The 26,817-nt window shown below is 39.6% G+C and overlaps 1 protein-coding gene across 1 annotated transcript in view; it reads left to right on the top strand.

The window, feature by feature from the left end:
* Nucleotides 1–705: 705 nt before the first annotated feature.
* The window catches only part of LOC136872568 (BTB/POZ domain-containing protein 6-B), a 151,651-nt gene continuing 125,539 nt past the window's right edge, over nucleotides 706–26,817 (top strand). The window contains exons 1-3 of the mRNA XM_067146369.2: nucleotides 706–892; nucleotides 7,807–7,929; nucleotides 26,121–26,257. Of these exons, the coding sequence (XP_067002470.1) occupies nucleotides 7,807–7,929; nucleotides 26,121–26,257 (260 nt within the window). The 5' untranslated portion in view covers nucleotides 706–892. The remainder of the gene's footprint in view (nucleotides 893–7,806; nucleotides 7,930–26,120; nucleotides 26,258–26,817) is intronic.

Here is a 26,817-nt window from a genome sequence, read left to right as displayed (position 1 = left end):
GGACGACTGGTTTCACCACCTCCACTGTCTGAATTCATTCTCGAGGGAATATCACAGAAGGACTCTTTTGCACGAGTCAATCACTGAGAAGTATTAGACACACGCACATTGCAAGACCAGAACACTCGAGAGACTGCGCTGTCTACATCTTTAATGTCGTTGTGAAATGAAATGTCGTAGTGGCGAGATATCCCAGGATGGGTTCGGCTAGCCAGGTGCAGGTCTTTCTATTTGACATCCGTAGGTGACCTGCGCGTCGTGATGAGGATGAAATGATGATGAAGACAACTAGAGACGGGAATTATAGGCACGAATAGGTTAGAATGCAAACGTATTTAACCAAGGCGCAGGTGCATGTTACCCACATGACGGTTCTGCGGTGAGATTTGCATATATATTATCGGTCTGGACAAACAGAACCCCAAAAATGTATGGAATTCCCCGACATAACTGTAGAGCGGCTGGATTACACTTGCGCCTTCTTCAAATACGTTTGCATTCTAACCTATTCGTGCCTATAATTCCCGTATCTAAAGACAACACATAGTGAAGAACTACAATAGTTATTGGAACTGGGAAAAAATTAAGTGCCCATTACCCATTAACCTGTCAAAAACAACAACAGCTGTGGTCCAAGCTGAAAACGGAGAAGAAGAATTCCTTGACGCCAAAGAGTTTATTTCGCTGCCTGCTCTTTTTATTTATATGTTTAAAGACTAAATACAAGGTTAACCAATTTGAACAACATAAATAACTTTCAAGGTTTACAGAAACAGTTACTAAGTATCTTCTCTGTTCGAAGTATTTTGGATTCTTTCCTGCCAAATATTCGGAAAAAGTCCCGTAAAGTTCAATTTCAATTATAATTACGGCGTTTAAAGGGATATTCACGGTAAGTACAAAATTGTGACTTTTGATAGCTGTTGAGTTCGACGTCATAACTTGCATAATTTCGATATGCAAAGCCGTTAGAGAGTGACTATTCTCTCATTTTATTAATTTCTGCCATGAGTAATTTTATTTTACCTGGATACTGTATAATAAATGCATAGGCCCTTGGCTACTCGTAATTGTCGAAGACAGGTTAGGGTATTCAAGTTGGAGGTTAACATATTTCGGTCTGTGGTATTTTGTTTCTATATTCATAATAGGGCTTATATCAACTTATGATGTAGTGAATTCTAATACATAAATCCCGATATCTTTCTTAATAACAGTTTTAATGGTCATAGCATGTCATTCGTTCAGCTCTTATGTCGAAGGATTATAAGTTGTCGAACAATTCCATCCTCATCATTCCTAAGGCATAACCGAAGAGGAATGTTAGGAACGTGGGGAGTGAGGTAGTGTCTCATGGCATTGACAATATTCCGTATAGGCATACATAAGTGGACTCCATAACTGCCACCTCTGCAGAAAGAATAGCTCTTTCTGCTGCTGCTTACACATTCCCCAGGTCGAGATGGGATAATAATAAATCGGGATATAAGCTGACACCACGCCACCTGAAGTTTGTAACATTAGAAGGAAGTGAAAAGAATGCAATTCAGATTCCTTTTAAAGGAGAGATGTGTTCATTGCGATGTCTAGGAACCCACCATCCTGCCCACAGAAGAATTGGTGACGAGTGAACGTACCAGTTCCACTTCCATTATAACATCTAAATTTAAACCTCATTCTTTGAGAAGTCTTTCTCGTGAACAGTCAAGATTTTCTTCTGATTACGCAAGCAAAGTTCTCTGTAAAACGTAAAAAATTTCACCTTATTTTCTTGACACATCATAAGCCCAAAATCCTAGGCCTACAGTATATCATGTCTAAGAAATGCCATGTAAAGGGAACAATGTGAAATACACAATTAGCAATATTTTAGTATAGCCTAATACTTACGTTAATGCAGTGCTGCTATCGCTCTACAGATTGCTAAATACCTAAAAGCCGCTTCGCGGACCTAACCTGGGGGATTTCGCCCCCAGACCTCTTTTGCCTGGTCGCAGTCCAATGGTTCTGTCACTAACTGGACCTAACCAATCCAGATCAATCGCTTTCTCACCGACTCAAAATAATTAATTCATCTTTTCCACACTGTCCAACATAGAATGCGCTGCTATCACCCTACAGAATGCTAGATACGTAAAAGCCGCCTCACGGCCCTAACCCCTTTTGCTTGGTCACCCTCCAATGGTTTTGTCACTAACCGGACCTAACCAATCCAGGCAGATTGCGTTGTCACTGGCCAGAACTAGCCACTCCAGACTAATCGCTTTCTCATTGACCCAAAATATAAATTAATGCAGGTTTTCCACACTGTCCAATATAGAACGCGCTGCTATTGCTGTACAGAGAAAAAAAACCTTTGCATAGTTGCAGTCCGATGTCATTAGTCTTAGTTCCCAAATGAACAGGCTGGCGGCATTTTTAGACTACCCGAGCACGTACTCGTGTCCTCAGCGAGAAGACCACGAGAAATAAATAAACGACAGTCAATCCGCGCACAGCTGAATGTAGCGAGTATTGAGTGGCACCCTGTTAACTATTGATAAAATTAATGTATGCAGATACCCTATGCATCTGGGCTAGGAGAGTACATATATCGGATAAGATATAGAGTATTGCTGTTTTCACACCTAAATAACATTCATGTAGAATAGAATGGCCTTTATACTCTGACATTAACAATCAAATTAATGTTAGCACTGAAAATAATTATTCATTATATCATTCATCATCATCATCATCAAGGATTACTTCTCCAATTTGTTCTGTACTCACATTGCTAGGTTTTTCTGTTTTTCTGTTTTGGTTTTTTTTTTTTTTTTTGATGTTCCACATCTCCTTCTATGGGCGGGGGCAGTAGAATAACATCCATGGTATCCCCTGCCTCTTATAAGGGGAAATTCCTCATGGGTTCTTAACATGGGAGTGCAAATTTGCTACCATGGGGCCTTAGGTGAGACCTGGCATTACTTCCTCTTCGTTGTGCTAGGCTCTTCACTTTCATCTGTCTTCCGACCTCCCTTGGTCAACTCTTGTTCTTTTCTGACCCCAACGGTGTTTGATTCTGAGACCTTAGTGTCTTTAATTCTCATGCCCTTTGTGGCCCTTGTATTTCTGTGGCTGATGCCTTCATTTTTCAAAGTGTTGGACCTTTCTCATTTTCCCAGATAAAAAAATTGCTATATGAAAATCAGGAAGAAAATGGGGAGCTTATCCAGGAGTATTATCCACCATAGGCCTATATAAAAATATCTGTATAGTATGTCCAACTTTAGACCATGGATGTCATGTCATCTATTTATCTGCCAATTACTATAAAAATGAATTAGATATTCGTTTGATAATGGGAGCTATGGGATTGTTGCCTCCTTATAAAGCAATAATAATCACCACATCCCTCTTGCCTATGCAATGATAATTAAAGTTTTTAGGAAATTGAGATACATCCATCTTTAAAATGTATTTACTTCATCACTAGTTATAACTTTGAAAATTACCGGTATCTGTAATTGGGGCAACACAAAGTTCTTTGCCGACTTGAATGATACTCCTTTATGGATATTTATATTGTTACTTCAGCAGCTTTATTTCTTAGCACTCAAGTTTCACTCCCTTAATAAGAAATGGTGGTAGTTAATAGCCGTTCCCCTGCAGGTGGGGGCAGTAGAATAACACCCATGGTATCCCCTGCCTGCCGTAAGAGAAGACTAAAAGGAGGACCAGGGGCTCTAAATTGGGAGCTTGGGTTGGCATCCATGGTTCTCCTAGCCGAGTCTGGCATGCTTCCACTTACTTGTGCTAGACTCCTTGCCTGCATCTATCCAATCTGACTTCCTTTGATCAACTCTTCTTCTTTTCTGACGCCAATGGTGTTAGAGCGTTCGAGACCTAGGGAGTCCTTCATATTCACGCCCTTTGTGGCCCTTGCTTTTCTATACCTGATACCTTCATTTTTCAAAGTGTTGTTGTCTTCCATTTTTTCCCTCTGAATAATGTTAATAGAGGATGGTTGCCTATTGTACTTCCTCTTAAAACAACCACCACCACTATCCAATAGCCTTCACCCAGTAAAATTTAAGTTACATTTCTTCTTGGTTTATTTCTGAACACCGGGCGAGTTTGCCATGTGGGTTAAGGGCACGCAGCTGTGAGCTTGCATCCGGGAGATAGTGGGTTTGAATCCCACTGTCGGCAGCCCTGCAGATGATTTTCCATTGTTTCCCATTTTCACACCAGGCAAATGCTGGGGCTGTACCTTTAGTAAAGGCCACGGCCGCTTCCTTCCCACTCCTAACCTTTTCCTATTCCATCGTCGCCATAAGACCTATCAGTGTCGGTGCGACATAAAGCCACTAAACAACAAAAAACAAAAAAAAAAAAAACAAAAAAAAAAAACAACTATTTCCAAACATTGTCTTCATAATATTTCATGTGTGTCTAAATCTGTTGGTCTTATGGGTCTTGTCATGTCACAACACAATGCTGAAATTAGATGTCTGCTCACTGAACAAGTGGGTTGTGCAATTTGGGTTATGTAATTGTAAGCTTGCATTTGGGAGATGGTGGGTTTGAACCCTTCCATCAGCAGCCCTGTAGAAGGGTTCTTGTCTGCCCATTTTCACACCCATTTTCTGCCTGTTGATATTTCAAGGTGAATTGTATTTGTTAGATCGTCGATGCGTTTTTACTCTAATGTTAAGAGGGGACAGTTGCCTTATTATACTTCCCTTTAATAGCAATAATCTAAGTTATAACTACCTAAAATTTCTCTCATAAGATATAAACTTCATACTGGTGTATGGTGGCTCAATTCAATTTGGTATAATTTGAGTCGTCAATTACGATCAGAGTGGGTTGTTAATTTTCAGTTAGATCTCCCCCCCCCCAGCAGCTCCAGCGTCCTTCCACTTCGTTTACTTTTTCTACAGCACCCATTGACATGTGATTTGGTGTTCATAAAAAATTAATTCTGTAGTAGGTGAAATTAGTACCTGATCATAATTATTAAAATATAAGCTCTATTAATTTGACCTTGAACTTTTTTTTGAATAGGTGGACCCTACCCTAACTTCACTTGAAATATCGTAAAATTTCTTTGTTGTTTTGTGATGCAATAAATAAGTCCTATGAGCATCACATAGAAAAAAAGAAAGCTCTTTTCAGGATGAAATTATATTTTGTGTATGTTGTATACTTCATTCTGGAAAACCCACATAACAGCATAGGCGTAATCAGCAAGGTGGATTGTATTTTTACTCACTCGATGGTGTAGCTTATTCTCCCCCACCATTATCTCGTATTCCATGAGTTGCATCATGAATTAAGGAATATTTTTATGAGCACCAAATCACCCTCTGTCAATGGGTGTTTTAGAAAAAGTCAACAAAGATCTTAGTTTTCTATAGTATTTGCATTTTTTTGGCAAGGAAATATTAAAAAAATCATGAGAATATGAACCAGAGAAAGATATTGCGGTGCTGGCAACCCACTCTGGATGAGGGTGGCTGCCATCCAGGAAGTGGGCAGCAGCATGTTTTTATGACTTTCATAGTGAACAGTTGTCAAGATTCCAAGCTAATTCCTATTGCAATAATACAGTTCAGCTGATGATGGAAAAGTTTAAAAGAATATATAAAGAAAGAGAAAATTTAATAAAAAACCAATCCCCATGGCGCAACAGCCCCGAAGGGCTATGACCGACCAAGCAACCACTGCTCAATCCGAAGGCCTGCAGATTAGGATGTGTCGTGTTGTCGCCATGACAAATCCTCTCGGCCGTTTTTCTTGGCTTTCTAGACCGGGGTTGTCATCTCGCCGTCAGATGGATCCTCAGTTGCAATCACGTAGGCTGCGTGGACCTCGAACTAGCTCTCAGATCCAGGTAAAAATCCCTGACCTGGTGTGAAATTGAACGTGGGGCCTCCACGTAAGAGGCAGGTACGCTACCCCTACACCACGGGCTGGCAAGGGAAGATTTAATACAGCATGTATAATGTAATCTGTTACTAAGTTGCTGCAGTGAGGTTGAGTAAGAGGTAACTACAGTAAAACAAAGAGTTTAGTTTAGTTGATCTCTGCTACCATGTTGTAATCTGTTACTAAGTTGCGACAGTGCTCTGTCAGCATGTGGTGACAGTATGTTAGGCCGAGATTACAGTTCAATAACAGAGTACTGGTTTGACATACAGTAAAAATTAATGATAATAATAATAATAAGTAAACACTGATGGGTAATTGAGACAAATTTCGAAAATGATGTAGTGTGTTGATAGTTTAAATACTTTATATAGTTAATCCAGATCCTTAGACGGGCAAACACTTATGCCAAAATCGATAACAAAGCTTATAAATTAAACTGAACAAGTAACCAATTTAAAAAAAAAATCAACTGTGGAATTAATCAAAATAGTTAGACTACGGTAGCTAAATTCTTTACAAGTCAGTCATAAATTTAAGTACCTTATATCATACAATAATCAATTATACAAAGTTTTAAACAAGATGAGGGGTGGAGACAGGATGGGAATTTAGGGAAACAGAGAGACACAAGCGACGCGAAAAGTGTTCTAATAGGAATAACGGAATATTTTGCTTGAAGGGTAAACTAGTTCAAAATACAGTAGAGCATGTAAGTCCAAGCTTGCTTTAGGGATCCATAGCCCAAAACACTAAATTGGATTTTAATGCTGTGCAATTGCGTGACTCTCCCAACTCCATCACTAGTTTGAAGGATGAATGAAACAATGTTTTACGTGATTTGATCTCTATGTATCACAGATCGCCTGATCTTAATCCATTTGAGTATTTGTGGGATGGTTTGATGCTGGTGTTCGCTCCATCAATCCCGCACCAACACAAGACCAATTGTGGGTAACAGTGCAAGATGCGTGGGTCCTGATCCCTCCAGAACGCTTCCAACACCTTATAGAGTCAATGCCTCACTGTATTGCTGCTTTTTGAAGGCTCGCGGGGGAGAAACTTGTTAATAACATCACATTCAGTGTCTTCCCATGACTTTTGGCCACTCAGTGTATGTCATTACCAACTATAGCACAATAAAAAACTTATAAACCAGTGGGGTTAAATGAATAAATACACACATCTAAACAAAGTCTGCCGAGCTTGATAGCTGCAGTCGCTTAATTGCGGCCAGTGTCCAGTATTCGGGAGATAGTGGGTTCGAACCCTACTGTCGGCAGCCCTGAAGATTCTTTTCTGTGGTTTCCCATTTTCACACCAGACAAATGCTGGGGCTGTACCTTAATTAAGGCCACGGCCGCTTCCTACCCGCTCCTAGCTCCTTCCTGTCCCATCGTCACCATATGATCTATCTGTGTCGGTGCAATATAAAGCCACTAGCAAAAAAAATCTAATCCCTTATGCCATACTTTCACTCAGCATTTATGAAAATAACAGAGTAGTGATAATATGCACACGCATAAACTGTCCAACCCCTCATGCCTTGCTTCACTTGATATATATGTCGTAAAGAAACCATATTTCTTCAGTTGGTAGCATCATATAGCGGTATGTGCAAGCTGGGAAGTGCATCGTTAAGTTTTACCAGATTTAGGCTTTAAGTGTAAATGAATGATTGCATGTCATTCAGGGCAGAATTCGAGCAATTGGGCATTTCTTGGATCGTCAGCAATTATTAGGACATAATTTATGTTAATATTTAATTTAATTTTTATTAAATCATGCAGGGCAAATTGTAATAACTTGTTTCCATATATGTAATATGGAGAGTTTTCTTCTGCACAATAAAAATACTTCAACATATAGACAGTTTTTTCTTTCTGATTATAGATGTCCAACACTTGTGATTGGCAAATCCATAAACAGAAAATGAATGAGAGAGGGCAGTATCTCTTAGAAACCGGCCAGTGGAGTGACTGCAGATTTGTTGTCGGAACTGAACCTCATCAGCAGGTATTACTTAAAATTTATTTCTTTTTCCGAATGGCTAACTGTCAATTTGGATTGAAAAGTACTTTGAATTAATATGTTACTAAATTATTTCACAATCTTATTATCATAATTTTGGGTCAATCTTATATGATGTAATTCAGGGATTGTTTGTACATTCCATTGATTTAAGTGTTTTTTAATATGCAAGGTAAAATAATAATAAGATAATAGAATAATAATAATACTGGGCTGGTGACCTTGATGTTTGGCCTCATAGAACAGCATCCCCTGGGTAGGGGATTTTACTCTCAATTCTACTTATTTCATTTAAGACATGTTTATTTACCTTTGTAACTATGGCAACTCCTTTAATATCCTTGTGTTGCTTGCTTGTTCCGTTTCTGCCAGGTTTACTTCTCTGGCGTTGGTTTCTGGGGGATACAGCCTCCTTGGAGATTGTTGGGATCGGTGTTTCTTTGAAAATGAATGGATTTTAAGCCTTGTCTTATCTGATGTGAAGTTTGTATTCTTTTTGTGTGAAGGCTCATAATTCAGGAAAGAGATAAAAACACATTTTTATACTCTGCTATCTTGAAATAGATAGGCTCATTCCTCGTCAAACCCAGTTCTGCTACATCTATTACTTGTCAGTCCTGACAAGCTTGTTTTCGTTGATAGACAGGAATAGGTGCTGTATTTATTCCTGTATTGAGTTGCCTAAATCTATTAAAAACTATTTAAAATAGTATATGCTTGAATCCACCTTGTTAGTACACTTTTATCATTGAAAAACGTGTTTCAGGAACATGATACATTCCCTTCATCAGAGGTTATTATTTATGAATATCAAAGAGGAAAAACTGTATAACACTTTCTTTTCTTTAGCCCAAAATTTAAGAACTATTATATCATAATTCACCATATCAATGAATAAACAAACATTAGTGGTATATTTGGAAAATAATTATTACATACAATTTTAATATTTAGATGATACTGAATGAGAATCACTTCCTAAATAAATTTCAGATCTTCAAGTCTTAGCTCTTTCTTTTCTTCCTAAATGATTAAATGCTAGTTCATGCAACAGGTTCTCATCTGTAATTCTTTCATTCAAAGTTGATTAAAACTGTTTTTTGTGCAAGATAAATTTCCAAACTTTCTTAAACATTTATGGACTTTCCCTTTTGGCCTAATGTATTAATTCGTATTAATTCCATGTCATTAGAAATGTCTGTAAATCTATGATTCTTTTCAACAACTTTATTAAAGTATTGATTAGGTGGAAGCTTCCTATCCTTATATTTGTGAATATTCTGTTCGATGTCCTCCTTCGTGGTGAAACTATCAACTCTGAAGTACACTGACTGACAGAGCAAATGCAACACCAAGAAGGAGTGGTTCGAAAGGGATGAAAGTTGGGGAAAAAACAGAGACGGCACGGACGAATAATTGATGTTTATTTCAAACCGATATGCAGGTTACGCAATGCGCACGGCATCGACTCAGTAGGATGTAGGACCACCGCGAGCGGTGATGCACGCAGAAACACGTCGAGGTACAGAGTCAATAAGAGTGCGGATGGTGTCCTGAGGGATGGTTCTCCATTCTCTGTCAACCATTTGCCACAGTTGGTCGTCCGTACGAGGCTGGGGCAGAGTTTGCAAACGGCGTCCAATGAGATCCCACACGTGTTCGATTGGTGAGAGATCCGGAGAGTACGCTGGCCACGGAAGCATCTGTACACCTTGTAGAGCCTGTTGGGAGATGCGAGCAGTGTGTGGGCGGGCATTATCCTGCTAAACAGAGCATTGGGCAGCCCCTGAAGGTACGGGAGTGCCACCGGCCGCATCATATGCTGCACGTAGCGGTGGACATTTAACGTGCCTTGAATACGCACTAGAGGTGACGTGGAATCATACACAATAGCGCCCCAAACCATGATGCCGCGTTGTCTAGCGGTAGGGCGCTCCACAGTTACTGCCGGATTTGACCTTTCTCCACGCTGACGCCACACTCGTCTGCGGTGACTATCACTGACAGAACAGAAGCGTGACTCATCGGAGAACACGACGTTCCGCCATTCCCTCATCCAAGTCGCTCTAGCCCGGCACCATGCCAGGCGTGCACGTCTATGCTGTGGAGTCAATGGTAGTCTTCTGAGCGGACGCCGGGAGTGCAGGCCTCCTTCAACCAATCGACGGGAAATTGTTCTGGTCGATATTGGAACAGCCAGGGTGTCTTGCACATGCTGAAGAATGGCGGTTGACGTGGCGTGCGGGGCTGCCACCGCTTGGCGGCGGATGCGCCGATCCTCGCGTGCTGACGTCACTCGGGCTGCGCCTGGACCCCTCGCACGTGCCACATGTCCCTGCGCCAACTATCTTCGCCACAGGCGCTGCACCGTGGACACATCCCTATGGGTATCGGCTGCGATTTGACGAAGCGACCAACCTGCCCTTCTCAGCCCGATCACCATACCCCTCGTAAAGTCGTCTGTCTGCTGGAAATGCCTCCATTGACGGCGGCCTGGCATTCTTAGCTATACACGTGTCCTATGGCACACGACAACACGTTCTACAATGACTGTCGGCTGAGAAATCACGGTACGAAGTGGGCCATTCGCCAACGCCGTGTCCCATTTATCGTTCGCTACGTGCGCAGCACAGCGGCGCATTTCACATCATGAGCATACCTCAGTGACGTCAGTCTACCCTGCAATTGGCATAAAGTTCTGACCACTCCTTCTTGGTGTTGCATTTGCTCTGTCAGTCAGTGTATATTGTGCTAATCCAGAGGATATTCGAGAAACAATTTCAGCATGTTCGTAGCCACAAAAATGCAAAGGAACTTCTCCTTCTCCATGACAACGCAAGACCTCACATAAGTCTGCGCACCCGACAGGAGCTTACAAAACTTCAGTGGACTGTTCTTCCTCATCCACCCTACAGTCCGGATCTCGTGCCTTCTGACTTCCATCTGTTTTGCCCAATGAAGGATGCACTCTGAGGGAAACACTACGTAGGTGATGGGGAAGTTATCGATTCAGCACGATGTTGGCTCCGACATCGACCTGTCGAGTGTCACCATGCATGCATACAGGCCCTAACATTACGGTGGCATAAGGCTGTAGCACTGAACGGAGATTATGTTCAAAAATAGGGTATTATAGCAAAAGGATTGGAGAATAACATGGTGTATTTGAATCATCAATAAAACCAACTTGCTTTTAGAAAAAAATGTGTTGCATTGTATATTGAGCTCCCTTCATATTTTTGAGCCTAGATATTTGAAAGTTTTACTCTTTGATATTCCTTCCCATGTAATCTTACTGTGGTTCTTCCTCTTGCACCCTTTGTATCTCCTGTCTTCATATATTTTGTTTTATTCATATTTCTAGATCCCGTGCTTTCCACATACTGTCTTATCCCTCTTATGTATTGGATAAATTGTGCCCACTGTCCAATTCTTGGGCATTTCCTCTTTCATCCAAACCTTCTTTATCAATTCATGAACAGCCTTCTCTAATGCTTTGTTAGAAAGCATAGTTCTCTTCAAGAGCTCTTTCTTTTCTTGGAATAATTGCCACATCGTCTGCATATGCTATCACTTGTACTAATCTGTTCAGAATGGTTCCCCCTTTGTTGATGGGTGGTTGGGGAATGACTTTTTCCAGTGCTAAATTGAAGAGCAGTTTTGAGAGCACATCTCCCTGTCTCAGCCCCTCTCCGCTAAAAACACTTCTGACAGATCCTGTTCCACTCTCACCTTGCATACTGTTGTTTTCAAGGTCATTTCTGTCAACCTCATCAATTTTCTCGGGATTGCAAACTCTCTTATAATTTTGTAAATTTTACCTATATCTAGATTGTCATATGCCTGTTTAAAATTGACACACAGTTGATGAAGCTGCTTGTCATACTCATAAAACTTCTCCAGTAATTGTAATACAAATATCTGGTCCAGTGTAGAGTGATTTTTCCTAAAGCCTGCTTGTTAATCCCTTAGTATTCTTTCCATCCAGAATTCCAGTCGTGAGGCTAATATCTTACCAAAAACCTTGTCAAGTTCCATCCAGCAAAGTGAACCCTTGGTAATTTCCACATATTGTCTTATCTCTCTAATGTATTGGGTAAATTCCAGTCGCGAGGCTAATATCTTACCAAAAACCTTGTCAAGTTCCATCCAGCAAAGTGAACCCTCGGTAATTTTCACATACTGCCTTACCTCTCTAATGTATTGGGTAAATTGCGTCCACTGTCCAATTCTTGGGCATTTCCTCTATCATCCAAACCTCCTTTAGCAATTCATGAACAGCCTTCTATATTCCCTATTCCCCATATCTCAACAACTCTGACTCAATTCCATCTTCGCCTGGGGCTTTATTGTTTAATACTTTAATTGCAATCTTGAACTCTTCTAAACCTGGCTGCTCTACTGACTTCTTATTCCATTCTTTTTTCCACATCGTCATTGATGTTTTCCTCTTCTCTATCATCCTCATTATTTCCATTGCATAACTTGTAAAAATACTCCTGCCATCTTTCGACCACTTTGTTTTTGTTGCCGAGGAGGTTTCCAGCCTTGTCCTCAAAGAAAACCGCTCTTGGATGAAACCCTCTCTTAAGGTTTTTTTGTTCTCTCATAGAACTTTCATACCTCATTTCTATCCTTCATTTCTTCCATTTTTTCAATTCTCTTTCTCTCAAAAACTCTCTCTTTGTTTTCAAGTCTACATATCTTATCTGCTCTTCTCTGCTTTTCCCTTTACTCTTCCACTGTTTGCCTTGTCCTCCTTTGAAGCATTCTTTTCTTCGCTCCATTCCTCTCTTGATTTAGTGTTAGCATTCCTCATCAAACCATTCTCTTTACAGGTTCCTTCTTTCCCAAAGTATCATCTGCAACTTCACTAATTGTTGTCCTGAATATCTCCCACTTACTTTCTACTTCTCCTTTCTCCCATAACTCTTTTTATTATTTCCAGATATTCTGCTATTTTCTTCTTGTATTTCCTTTGCAATTCCTCATTTCTAAGGCCCTCAACATTGTGCTTTGCATCTCTTCTTACTTTTTCAATTCTTACCAAGTCTGTTTTTTTTTTTTTTTTTTTTTTTTTTTTTATTTTTTTTTTTACTATACTTGATTCTAGCAAGATAGTGGTTTGAATCAGCATCTCTACAGCTTCTGACATCCATGATGTCTGATGCATGCCACCTATCTATAATAACAGGGTCTATTTGGCTTCTTTTCACTCCATCTGTTGGTATCAATGTCTCCTTCCTTATGTTTTTCCGAGTATACCAAGTACTTTTGATTATCATCTGTTTTCTACTTGCAAAGTCAATCAATCTCAATCCATTATCATTTCCGACTTCCTGCTGGCTATCTTTTCCTACTATGTGTTTATACACCTCTTCTCTTCGAATTGGGCCGATGACCTAGATGTTAGACCCCTTTAAACAACAAGCATCATCTCTTCCAATCCTTGCATTTAGGTCTCCAAGGATCATTTTCATGTCATGTTTTTGAACTTTGTTGATTTCTTCCTCTGTCGTCGGCCGCTACACGTTTCTGAGAACACGTTTTTCTCCTGCAATTCATCTTAAAAGTCTGTTGGCTCTGTGGAGATGTCGCTGACGACTGATCAATCCAATCTTCGCATGAAACACGCAGCCACACAGGTCACATCTAAAGGTGGGTGGAGGACGCGGTTGGATCTGATGTAGTTTCCGCTTTTCATGGTTTCAATTTCTTGTCTGTGACGTGCCTGCACAAACAGTGAGACCCCTTCTGCAGTAGCTTTGCACCAAAGAACATGGGGTTTGTGCAATTGTTGTTGAGATGTTAGCATTTATGTTCGTGCTATTCATAGTCTTCTTAAGCTGGTCGTTATAACATTTCAAAGGAGCACCTTGAGGCATTGTGCTATGACCAATCTCACCATAGAGAAGTTGTTTAGGCAGTGTGCTATCATTCATACGCTGGATGTGACCAACCCATCTAAGCCGATGAGTGATGATGAAGGCTTCTATGCTGTTTATATGTGCCTTTTCAAGAACTGCCACATTGCTTATGTAGTCATCCCATTTGATGTTCATGATGGATCTAAGTTTTTGCTGGTGGAAGCGTTCCAGTTTCTTTATGTCATAATGATAAAGTGTCCTGGTTTCACATCCATATAGTAATTTGTTGTGACTACAGGTCGGTATACCATTAGTTTCGTATATATATTTTGAAATCCTTATTCAAGAAAACTCGGTGGGAAAGGCGGCTGTAAGCTGCATGGGCAGAGCGTATTCTATTTTCCACATCCTTTTCTGAGTTGCAGCTTGTAGTTAGAATACTACCAAGGTAGGTGAATTGGTCTACTTGTTCGAGAGGTGTTCCTGCTATAGTGACATTTAGTTCAGGGACGGTACCACCTGGTGCCGGCTGTGCAAGTACTTTAGTCTTATGGGTATTGATGGTCAGACCAAATCGTTCATAAGCTTCCTTAAAACAGTTGAAGGACGTTTGAAGCTCTTCAGGTGTGTGAGCAGGTGTTGCATTGTCATCAGCATATTAAAGCTCCATTATGTGAGTATTATGAGTCATTCTGTGAGAACGAAGCCTGGTTTGGTTGAACTGTCCGCCATCTTACCAAAATTTAATTTCCACACCTACATGGTCGCTGGTAGAAGTCTCAAGAAACATGGCTGCCAAGTAGAGGCTGAAAAGGGTGGGAGCAAGCATGCAGCCTTGCTTAAGCCCATTTGTGGTAGGGAATTCTTCTGATAGCTCATTCAGGCGAAGAACTCATCCTACCATTCCATCATGAAGAGCTTGGATTAAGCCTACAAAACGGTCAGAACAGCCAAAGCGCCTTAATACCATCCACATAACTTCTCTAGGAACAGAATCAAAGGCGTTTTCCAGATCGTAAAATACTAAAAGAAGCAGGATTTGTTGTTCTCTGTATTTCTGTTGGATTTTTCTAGCACAAAAGATCAATGGTACCTCTTGAGGCATGAAACCCACATTGAGACCCAGGCAGTATCATTTCAGAGACAGTCTGAAGAGGGTTCAACAAAATCCTTGCCAGAACTTTTCCTGCTATTGATGATGGGGAAATGGCACAATAATTGCCACAGATACCTTGATCACTTTTCTTGAAAATGGTTAGTATTGTAACATTATTGCATTACTTTTTTTTTTAATTGGAAATCACTCTCTCCTCTAAAAACCGGTGTATACTAAAGTATGTGTCTGGACGGCTCATCTAACTTTAAATTCTCATATGTATTGGACATTGTAAATATTTTCTTCTGCTCATTTTAAATGAGTCTATATTGGGATATCGTCATCGTGTTTATTGTGAAAGTTCCTTTCGTGGCAGCCCGCATATGTTGTGTGTAGATTCTGACGCTATCCATCATTGAATTAACTTACTACTCTTGTATACAGACTCTCTCACCAGAGCACACATTATTTGCCAGTATGGTCACCTTCTGAAAGAGACTGTCTGCCATTAGACTGAGGCGTGTGAAGACGCATGAAGCCATGATTCCGCTCTCATCTGCGAAGATGAAGCCCAATCCAACAGGGGTTGGATAAAGACTTAAATTATACCCCATTTTGGGATATATATCATCAGGAATGTTATTCTTACTTGTATTTTAAATATGTAAATTAGTTTAGTTATTAATTTGTGTCGGTGATTACCAGTGTATGGGTCAGGACCGGTAAGTTGTGATTGTAATTCCTCACCACTCTTGTAAGTACTTCCTTCCATATTATTTTTATTATACATAAATAATTTTTTTGTTGAGTTATATGATGAGATTTTTTATTTTAGTTCTCTTTTACGCCGTTTAGCCCTCTCGTACACGCATTTTCAGTTTGAAGTGAAAAAAAATATTGTCTTGATTTTTTATTCATTGGAAGGTTACAAAATACAATCATGTTAAAGCAAAAGAAATAATAGTTCATTTTCTTTGAAAATTCCACGGACCTCATATGAGACCTATGTGTATGAAGGGAGTCCACACACACCACAACACAACTGAACTGAGGAATAATTTTCTTGGGGGATACTGTGCGCTGGATGTCAGTTGTACATGCACATTTTACCAAACTAAATTTTACATTAAGGAGTGGGTGCTGTTGTTATTTCCTGCTATGGAATTCCTCAAAACACTGTGAACAAAGGGCATATTGGCAGCGAAGGCAGACATACCTGGTTTTCCTTGAACAACCGTGAAGGTGGCATTTCTATCCTTTCTCAGCTTATAGGTAGCCTTCACTTTCAACCATTTTTTTGGTTTCTGGTGGCATCTGTGAAGCGGGTCTTCCTTTCTTGGGTTGATGATTGCTTTCCATGTAAATGACAGAAGTAGTTACTGAGTACTTGAATGCTAACAGATCCAGCTCCTCACAATCTGGGTTCATTCTCCAGAGGATCCAACAGTTTACAATGGTCGCATTCAGTAGATAATGGTAAACTCTGAAGTACTCCCTTTTGTGCCTTATGGTGTGCCGATATAGACCTACGAGCGAGTCCATTAGATGTACGCCACCCATGTGGGAATTGTAAATGCTGATGGAATATGGTCGTGGAATTTCAATGATTGCGCGCAGTTTTCGACACCATCTCTTAGCAACACCTACAGGTTCTGCTCCAGCAAATGTAGATGCTACGTGTAAAAATGAATTATCATGCCAGCAGGTTATTGTGATGTTGGACTGCGACGTAACAGAGTACAACCCTCTCGGTTCCTTCTTGATGGTTTTCACAGACCGCAGCTTGAGATAAGCACCACAAAGCCTGTTAGCTCTGATAGTCCTGGAAGCATAAATGCCATCTTCAAGAAGTTTCTAGAGAAGATTAATCGACGTAAACAGATTATCAAAAGCTTATGGCTTTTGAACTTCACGTCTTCACGCAGCCTAAGAACATCATCACCAACTGCTCCAAACTCAGAATGACCTTGACCATTTTGAACATTTCCTTGATAGATCTCAAAGCTATGGATGTATCCTGAGGAACTGATTAAGACCCAAATTTTGAAGCCCCATTTTTAGGGTTTACTCTTCATACATTGTTTCAGCTTTGATCGGCCTCATCAACTGATGAAAATTCTTCTGGCTGGGAAGAACATCTAAAGATGTGCTTGAAATGGTCATTACCTCATGTTCACCTATGCCCTGTATAAATCACCATTTTCTTTTATCTTTCTTTTCTTAAGTTTTAAAATTTATTATTTTATTATGATTATTACTTGTTTTGTTAATGTTAATTTTTCTTGGATATTTCATCTCCAAGTTACTTGATATTTATTATTATTATTATTATTATTATTATTATTATTATTATTATTATTATTATTATTATTATTATTATTATTATTATTATTATTATTATTATTTCACGTTTGGTAAATTTTAATTTCCCTTTGTTATTTTAAAACCTTTCATTTACGTATACGAGGGTTGAGTCATAAGTCATGGCAACTTTTTTTCTCGTGAACAGGAGACTACACAGAAAATCTAAGGTATGCATTTGGAAATATAGGGCATGTACTTATGCATAGTGCTCCCCCTGTGGGTGGGGGCGGTAGAATAACACCCACGGTATCCCCTGCCTGTCGTAAGAGGCGACTAAAAGGGGCCCCATGGGCTCTGAACTTTGGAGCGTGGGTTGGTGACCATGGGGCCCTCAGCTGAGTCCTGGCATTGCTTCCACTTACTAGTGCCAAGCTCCTCACTTTCACCTATCCTTTCCCACCTCCCCTGGTCAACTCTTGTTCTTTTCCAACCCTGACGCTATTAGGTTTGTGAGGGCTAGGGAGTCTTTCATTTTCACGCCCTTCGTGGCCCTTGTCTTCCTTTGGCCGATATCTTCATTCTTTGAAGTGTCGGATCCCTTCCATTCTTCCCTCTGATTAGTGTTATATAGAGGATGGTTGCCTAGTTGTACTTCCTCTTAAAACAATAATCACCACCACTATGCATAGTGCCCGAAGACAAATTCTGACTTCAGGAGAGTCTTGTAGGAAAGTGACAGAGCACAGGCTATTGGTAAACTTTGTTTTGTTATGGTATAGACAGCAAATACACAAGACTACGTACAAAGGACAAGTTTCCACTGATTACAGACCTTTGAAATAATCACCCAGCGTTGCCAGCGGTGGGGCAGGCGCTGAATACCATTCGCTGCATGTGTATCGCTAACGTGTGACACTTCTCTCCGAAATGCTGTTATGATGCCCTCTTTGTTAGCAAACCGTTGTCCACGTAATGGCTTCTTGACTTTGGGGATTAGATCATAGTCACACACTTAATGCTTGCCGCAGCTCTGTATGGCATTGGCGTGCATTTCTGCCACGGAGAACTGCTATTTTAATATACGATCGTTGCTCCTGCTTGTTGACTTCCATTTTGTAACGCTCTCGCTTACAACTGAACTTGGAGGCATGCTTAGACCCACACTGTTGTTTACATACACCATCTAGTGGCATCATACGCAAGTACATACCGTACGTTTCCAAATGCATATCTTAGATTTTCCGTGTTGTCTCCTGTTCGCGAGAAAAAAATTAGTTGCCATGACTTATGACTCAACCTCCATATATATATATATATAATATGTCATTTAAAGAATACGTCTACTTATAATTAACTAGCTGATGTACCCGTGCTTCGCTACGGGATTCTCAGAAAGACTAACCTGGTGGTTTTCCTAACTGAATTCAACATAGGTCATTACAAAAACGTCAGTAGGAATGTAGCGATTGAAAGCTATGTTATCATACAAAATACTCGATCAAATGAAAAACCGCACACTTTCTCATTTTCAACGAACAGTACTACGGTGCCGATCTAAGAGTCCAAAGTTCCAGAGCTGGAATAACCAGGTCGCAGACTGCCGTGAACACTCCTCTGTCATTATTCCGTTAAATATGCACACTACTCATTCCACTCAGTGGCTCAGAGGTAGGGATTGTATAGCTCGAATACTATGATGAACCAGTGTGTTACGTACCAGATATATCAAAAAATGTATGATCCAGAGGAATGACATGCTAAAGAAGAAAGTTATCTTACACCCCAGCTAATTCCCACCAATATACAGGCAGGCTGTTGCAGTCGGTACGACCAAGCGAGTTGGTCGTGTGGTTAGGGGCGCGCAGCTGTGAGATTGCATCTGGGAGATAGTAGATTCGAACCCAACTGCCGGCAACCCTGAAGATGGTATTCAGGAGATGGTGGGTTCGAGCCCCACTGTCGGCAGCCCTGACGATGGTTCTCCGTGGTTTCCCATTTTCACACCAGGCAAATGCCGGGACTGTACCTTAATTAAAGCCACGGCTGCTTCCTTCCACTTCCTAGACCTTTCCTATCCCATCGTCGCCATAAGACATATCTGTGTCGGTGCGACGTTAAGCAAAAAAAAATATGGTATTCCGTGGTTTCCCATTTTCACACCAGTCACACCAGGCTGTACCTTAAAGCCAAGGCCGCTTCCTTCACACCACTATTCATTTCCTATCCCATCATCGCCATAAGACCTACCTGTGTCGGTGCGACGTCAAGCAAATTAAAAAAAACCTCGGTACGCTGCAGTAATCCTATCTATCGGGGATGAGAGGAAAGAGAAGACAAAAAGCACATCACAACAAACAATGGTCAATGTAATGTTATTGTTGATAAAGTTTATGAGCTTTCTATATTACAGGCCTTCACATTAGTTTTCTTTCGACTCTGTGATATTAGGGTGTCTTACAAAATTATTTATATCGTAGACTGTAGTTCCTTATTCTCAGACTTTACATACCGATTTTCACTAAATTCTGTTTACCCATTTTCTCGTCACTTGGCGCTGATATGGACTTAGTAACAAAAATCCAAATTCATGAATATCTCCGATTATATGTGGTACGGTAACAATGTATAAGACATAAGTGATCGGAAATTTAATAACTTCTTACATAACTACTACTAACTTACGACAAACTAAAATTATGTTAGTTATGTAATATTTATCGATACGACCACTAATAACATAAATAACTTATTTGAGAATTACATTTCAGACCTTCCCCTAAACTACCATTTCACTCAGCGTGAATAAAATAATTTGTAGCCTAGATTGCAGTGGTTCATCACCCGTCATTACATACCGATTTTCATTAAATTCTCTTCAGCCGTTTTCTATTGATGCGTGTACAATCATACAGACAGACAGACGGACAGAAATTACGGAAAAGTAAAAAATGCATTTCCTTGTTACTGTGGACATGACAGATACAGAAATACCATTCATTTCAAATTCTGAGCAATGTACAGGCAAAACACTTATGTTATATATAGATTACATTTCAGGCCTTCCCCTAAACTACCATTTCACTCAGTGCGAATAACATTATTGATAACCTAGATTGTAGCGACCTATTCCCCGACTTTGCATACCAATTTTCGTGAAGATATGACCACTAATAAAATAAATATTTGACAATTAAATTTTAGGCCTTCCCCTAAACTACCATTTTTCTCAGCGTGTATAGCCTATATTGTTGCGACTTATTTTCCATCTTTGTCTAGCGATTTTCATTAAGACACGACCACTAATAACATAAATATTTGAGAATTAAATTTCAGGCCTTCCCCTAAACTACCATTTCACTCAGCGTGATTAAAATAATTTATAGCCTAGATTGTAATGGTTCATCAGCCGACTTTACATTCTGATTTTCATAAAATTCTCTTCAGCCGTTTTCTATTGATGCGTGTACATACATACAGACAGACAGACAGAAATTACGGAAAAGTAAAAAATGCATTTTCTTGTTACTGTGGACATGGCCGATACAGAAATACCATTCTTTTCAAATTCTGAGTAATGTACAGACAAAACTCTTATTTTATATATATATATATAGATTTATCACTGGGACGTCCTAAATATTTAAAATTTGCACTATTTCAAGCGTATGTTTTAACTGTAATATTCAAAAGAAAGGTGGTTAACTTAAAATCTATTATTTGGTAGATGTTTATGCGTTCCTTATTGGAGTGTTTCAAGCGTTTAAAATCCTTTCCTTAACTTCTCATTGTTGCTATTGTCTTGCCTCCATTTTGTCCTATTACATAATGGTGTTATTGTTGCCTGATCTTGCTCATCTTTCTTTGTTCTCGCGTGGAGACGCTGATTTGTTATTTTGATCTTGGCGTTAGATTGTTGATACTCAGTGTGTGTGGACGCCTTGAGTTACCGAGCCTGCTATGATTTCTATTTTATTGCCCATGGTATTTAATTTAGTCGGTTTTCTAATCCATTTGACTATATTTTGGGAATTACATTTGATTTATCTGTGATTGATATTTTTTTCTTCCTAAATTTTGGACTTGTGTGTTTAAATATTTTTCTTCTGGGTTGTCCATAAGTTCTCATTTCATTTGACTGTTGATGGACCTATGCCTTAGGTCACATTTTTTTGTGGGTGATACCTTCACTAGGAATTGTCATAAACTCTTCACATTTATTCACCTTAGCTGTTCATCCCATATTTGATTTTATTAAATTTGAGAATGTTAAAATGTTGTTTAAAAATAGATGTAATTTATGGTGCACCATTTCTAGTTTTTGTTAGTTGAGAAAATTTATTTTAAATTTCTATATTTATTTTAGTTTCATTGATTTATTTACTTTGCAGAAATCCTATTTTATTATCACTAATTTGATTCCTCTTATTTTCAAATTTTCATTTATTTAAAAATTTTCTCTTAGATGTAACATGTTCTTATGCTTAACCCTTGTCTAGTCACGCGAAAATTATTGGCGCACGGAGGTAACCTCCGGGGATAAAAATGCACGTTATTTTCGTCCTTTGAGATGTTTTGGCATGTTAATTTGCAGTATTCTTCGGTATAATTAAAAGAAACCCTTTTAAGTACTTGTGGGTTGTTTTTACACAGTTTGTTTGATCTAAAAGCAGAATACTGCAGACAACTATGTGGAATGATCTTATGATTTTAAATTCGTGAGACTCGCCATTACCTACGACGATCACATCATATGAAATATGAAATAATATTTTTCTAAAATAAGTTTGGAAGAACAAAACAACAAGGTAATCGACCTCCAAAATAAAAAATTATCCCTAAAATATAAGGTAATTTAATCACACACGGCGGAAACGTCCAGGCGATGTCACTTGTCAAAACAATGATCCCACACTCGCACACAGGATGCACGATCACGCCGAAATGCTGACAGGAGGCGTCCAAATGAACAAGGAGAAAGGTATAGGGATAGGGAGACCGACAGTTCAATTGGGAAGTTCAGTACTGTGCAAAATGTAATCCGCCTGGAGGAAATCACCATGAGTGACTAATTAAGGGTTAATATATGTTAAACTAGCTGATATACCCGTGCTTCGCTATGGGATTCTCAGGAAGACTGCCTTTGTGTTTTTCTAACTGAAGTCAACATAGGTTATTACAAAAACGTCAGTAGGAATGTAGCGATTAAAAGCAATGTTATATAAAATACTGGATCAAATGAAAAAATGCACATTTTCCCATTTTTACTGAACAGTACTACACTGCCGATCTAACAGTCCAAAGTCCTAGTGCTGGAATGACCAGACTGCAGATAGTAGTGAACACTGCTCGGCCATTATTTATGTAAGTGTAAACACTGCTCATTCCAATCAGTGCCACAGAGTAGGGGTGGAATAGTTCAAATGCTATGATGAACCAGTGTGTTATGTACCAGTAGTATCAGAAAATATATGATCCAGTGGAATGGCATGCTAAAGAAGAAAGTCATCTGACTCCCCAGCTACTTCCCGCCAATATTCAGGCAGGTTGTTATACTCGATACAACCGGGCGAGTTGGCCGTGCGGTTAGGGGCGTGCAGCTGTGAGCTTGCATCCAGGTGATAGTGGATTCGAACCCCACTGTCGGCAGTCCTGAAGATGGATTTCCGTGGTTTCCAATTTTCACACCAGCCAAATGCAGGGGCTGTACCTTAATTAATGCCGCGGCCACTTCCTTCCCACTCCTATCCCATCGTCGCCATAAGACCTATCTGTGTCGGTGCGACGTAAAGCAATAACAACCTCGGTACACAACTGTAATCCCATCTATTGAAGATGAGTGGCAACGAAAGATACAAATCACATCAGAACAAATAATGGTCAATGTAGTGTTATTGTTGGTCAATTTTATGAGCTTTTTATATTGTATGCATTCACATTTAATTTTCTTTCAAGTCTGTGATATTAGGGAGTCTTATAAAATAATTTATAATGTAGACTGTAGTCCCTTATTCCTCGAATTTACATACCAATTTTCATTAAATTCTGTTCACCGATTTTCTCCTGACTCGGCGCTGATATGGACTTAAGCAGCAAAAATCCAAATTCATGAATAACTCTGTTATCATAGCCGGTACGGTAAAAATGTATAAGACATAAATGATCATAAATTTAATACTATATAACTTTAGTTATGTATTTATCGACAGGACTGCTAATAACATATATATTTAAGAATTAAATTTTAGGCCTTCCCCTAAACTACCATTTCACTCAGCGTGAATAGCCTAGACTGTAGCGATGTTTTCCCCGACTTTGCATGATATAGATGTTGATTCCCATAGGGAACTTTGCATACCGATTTTTATTAAGATAGGACCACTAATAAAATAAATATTTGAAAATTAAATTTTAGGCCTTCCCCTAAACTACCATTTCTCTCAGAGTGAACAAAATTGTTTATGGCCTAGACTGTAGCGACTTTTTCCCCGACTTTGCATATTGATTTTCATTAAATTCTCTTTGGCCATTTTCTAGTGATGTGTGTACATAAGGTTCAACCTTTTCAATACAAATTACGTGTTATATAGATGTTATTTACAACATTTATTTAATACCGTATGGGACCGGTTTCGACATTTATATGTCATCATCAGCCAGTTTTAAAGACATAAACATATTAATCACAAACAAATGATGATGATAATAATAATAATAATAATAATAATAATAATAATAATAATAATAATAATAATAATAATAATAATAATAATAATAAATAATAATTAAAACTGGCGTAGTGACACATTGAAATATGTACATAGTTTTTTACCATTCAAAGATTAAAAGGAGGTATTGATATGTTATCAAAGCACGAAAGTCTTTATACGCCCATTCACACCTTATGTTAATAAAACAACAAGAACTTATAGCAATAATTCGAACTGGCATAGTGACACATTGAGATATGTACATGGTTTTATTACCAATCAAAGATTAATAGAAGGTTCTAACATATTAACAAACTTTGGTTATAGAATTTTCAGAGCTGTCCAAAGTAAGTAGAGATGCGAGTGATGAATTTATCTCCAGAGAGAGAGTTATGCGGAGGGTCATGGGTCTTTCATTAACTGCAGCTGGACTTAACCTAAGCATGTTTACCAGTTTAGTTTTCACTGCAAATCCAACACCATGAATTCGATGTTCACCTTCATTTTTCCCTTTCCATAAGATGGTATAGCCTGAGCTAGTTTCAGTAAGTTTTCCCTCATGTAGCAATCTAGTTTCATTTAATGCAGGAACGTCGATGTTAGCCTTGCTAGCCTGTGTGACAGGAGCAGTTCGTATTTCAGGTCTGGTATTACTGTCTAGTAAAGTTCTGATATTCCACGATCCTATAAGCAAAGTTCTCTCATGTATACGACTGCAAAATTGGGATGTCCCTCTGGGTGCAGTTTCCCAGCCGGGATCTGAGTGTGGCTATCGATGTTTAGCCTTCATTTTCTAGGACCTTCCCCATTCAGGGTGGGTAGCGGTGATCCTAAATAGGCCTGCCCAGACACAGATGCAGGACCGGATCCCTGAGTAGTCACCAAGTCTCAGGAAGGCGACCATCACACATCTGCTGCCAACGTGCAGGTTCAGACTAGAAGCTCCCAATTTCACCCTAAATCTGCTTCCACCATCCTTATCCCATCGCCGTTGGACTTCGTAGGAGTAGCAGGAGAAAATGTCACAAGCATGACTTTGTTTAAGGTGGACGTCAGCTTGCAAGGAGCAGCCCCACACACTATGATTTCAGAGCCTTTCATGTAGTATGAGACAGGCAGTAGCAAGCTCCAAAACTGCAACAGACTGCCGCAGACTACAAATTAGTCGAGTAGCACTTTTATAGCCAGTCCGTCTGGCTTTATCCTCTTCTGCCTCCACAGCCGTTGGGAAACCATAACGTTGGAAATGGATCCTCTTCTGCCTGTTTTGCAATTGGGCACATTACCCTGTGTTAGGGCCCTCCATATTTATGTCCCCTAGAGAGAGGGTGTCCCAGTATTTTACAGCCCCCAGGAATTAGGCTACCTGTTGGTCCACGGATCCGAAGATCATCCCTATAGGGAACCCCCTATCCGCCACCCGGGAACGCGCTCTGAAGGGGGCAGGTTCCCCTGATTACTCATTGGGAGTTAACCACAGCCACAATGGTTGAGGTTATTTGCAGAGTTTCTTCCTCCAATTTGATGTAGAATGCGTCTTTCTCCTCATCTACTGTCTCCTCTGTAGGGGCATACACACAGAACACTGTAACGTTGAAGAATTTTGCCCAAAGTCGCAAAGAGCCGTTACTGCCTTCTTCTCCTCCACTGTACATCAGGATACATCAGGTACATCCATACACTATCATCCCCTGCTCCTTCCATCTTAGTTTCTACAATGCTGCTATCTTCACTCCATACTTATTCAGGTCATTCTTTAATTTCTTCAACTTCCCAGGTCTCTTCAATGTCCTTACATTCCAAGCTGCTAATACAATATCAGTTTTCCTTCTCTTTAGCCTTTTTTCTTGCCGGGTCGTCACCAAGTTATCCAGTTTTACTGTAGGCAATGTTATGGTATCTGTAACAATTTTCTGTTTATGAGGTAGGGGAGTTAAAACTACACCCAACGTGGAGGACCAGGGTATCACTCTTAGTCTGGCTCATCACCTTAAACCTGTCCGGCTAGGCTGGCTCTATCAGGAACATATGCTCCCGCCGGCATAGCTCTTAAGGATCATCTGAACAAGCAAGCCTCCAATACATTTGTCAAGTTACTGATACCTTTGGGAGGACTTAAGATATTTAAGGGTTTATTATTTTACTGTAGTAGTGTTGTCCATCTCAGATGTTAACTTTTTTTCTTTTCATTCCTTTTTACAGGAATTTAGTGGTCACAAGCTACTTCTGGCCATGTCAAGTCCAGTTTTTGAAGCCATGTTTTTTGGTGGTATGGCTGAGAAAAATGATGCCATTCCAATTTTGGATGTTCAGCCAGATGCCTTCAAGGCACTTCTTGAGTAAGGAGGTTTTTATCTAACTTTTTCATTTATGTTTACTGAGGATATTTTAAATTTCTTTCATTATATACACTCAACCACATAAAAATTGACTATCGCAAATGATGACAATTTTTCAAAATCCTCTTGTTTGAAATAGGATGAACATATTGTGCGGGTGGTAGGATTCAAAGTATAATCTCTTCGACAACTGGTTATCCACAGTTTACTAATATCCTCACATTTCGAGAATGTATAAAATTAAAAATATATCTCTGCTGGCCAGTTTTTGTGCGGTTGAGGCATATTGAAACCCTTGCAATTCTTAAGCTGCTCATTCAGTATTATTGCAGATCATCCGAGTTTAATCTCTTTGAGTAAATTCTACACAGGATATTGCCTTTATTTGATTTCTGATATTAGAGTCCAAGACATTGTTAATATGTGAATATGTGTAGAAGTTATTCATAATATGAAATAATAATAATAACAATTTCGTGTGGCTATTTCTAGCCGAGTGCAGCCCTTATAAGGCAGACCCTCCGATGAGGGTGGGCGGCATCTGCCATGTGGAGGTAACT

Source organism: Anabrus simplex, chromosome 4 (genome assembly GCF_040414725.1).
Source record: "Anabrus simplex isolate iqAnaSimp1 chromosome 4, ASM4041472v1, whole genome shotgun sequence".
NCBI classification, from domain to species: domain Eukaryota; kingdom Metazoa; phylum Arthropoda; class Insecta; order Orthoptera; family Tettigoniidae; genus Anabrus; species Anabrus simplex.
The sequence above is the reverse complement of the archived record's forward strand: the minus strand, read 5'-3'. Positions and strand labels throughout refer to the sequence as shown.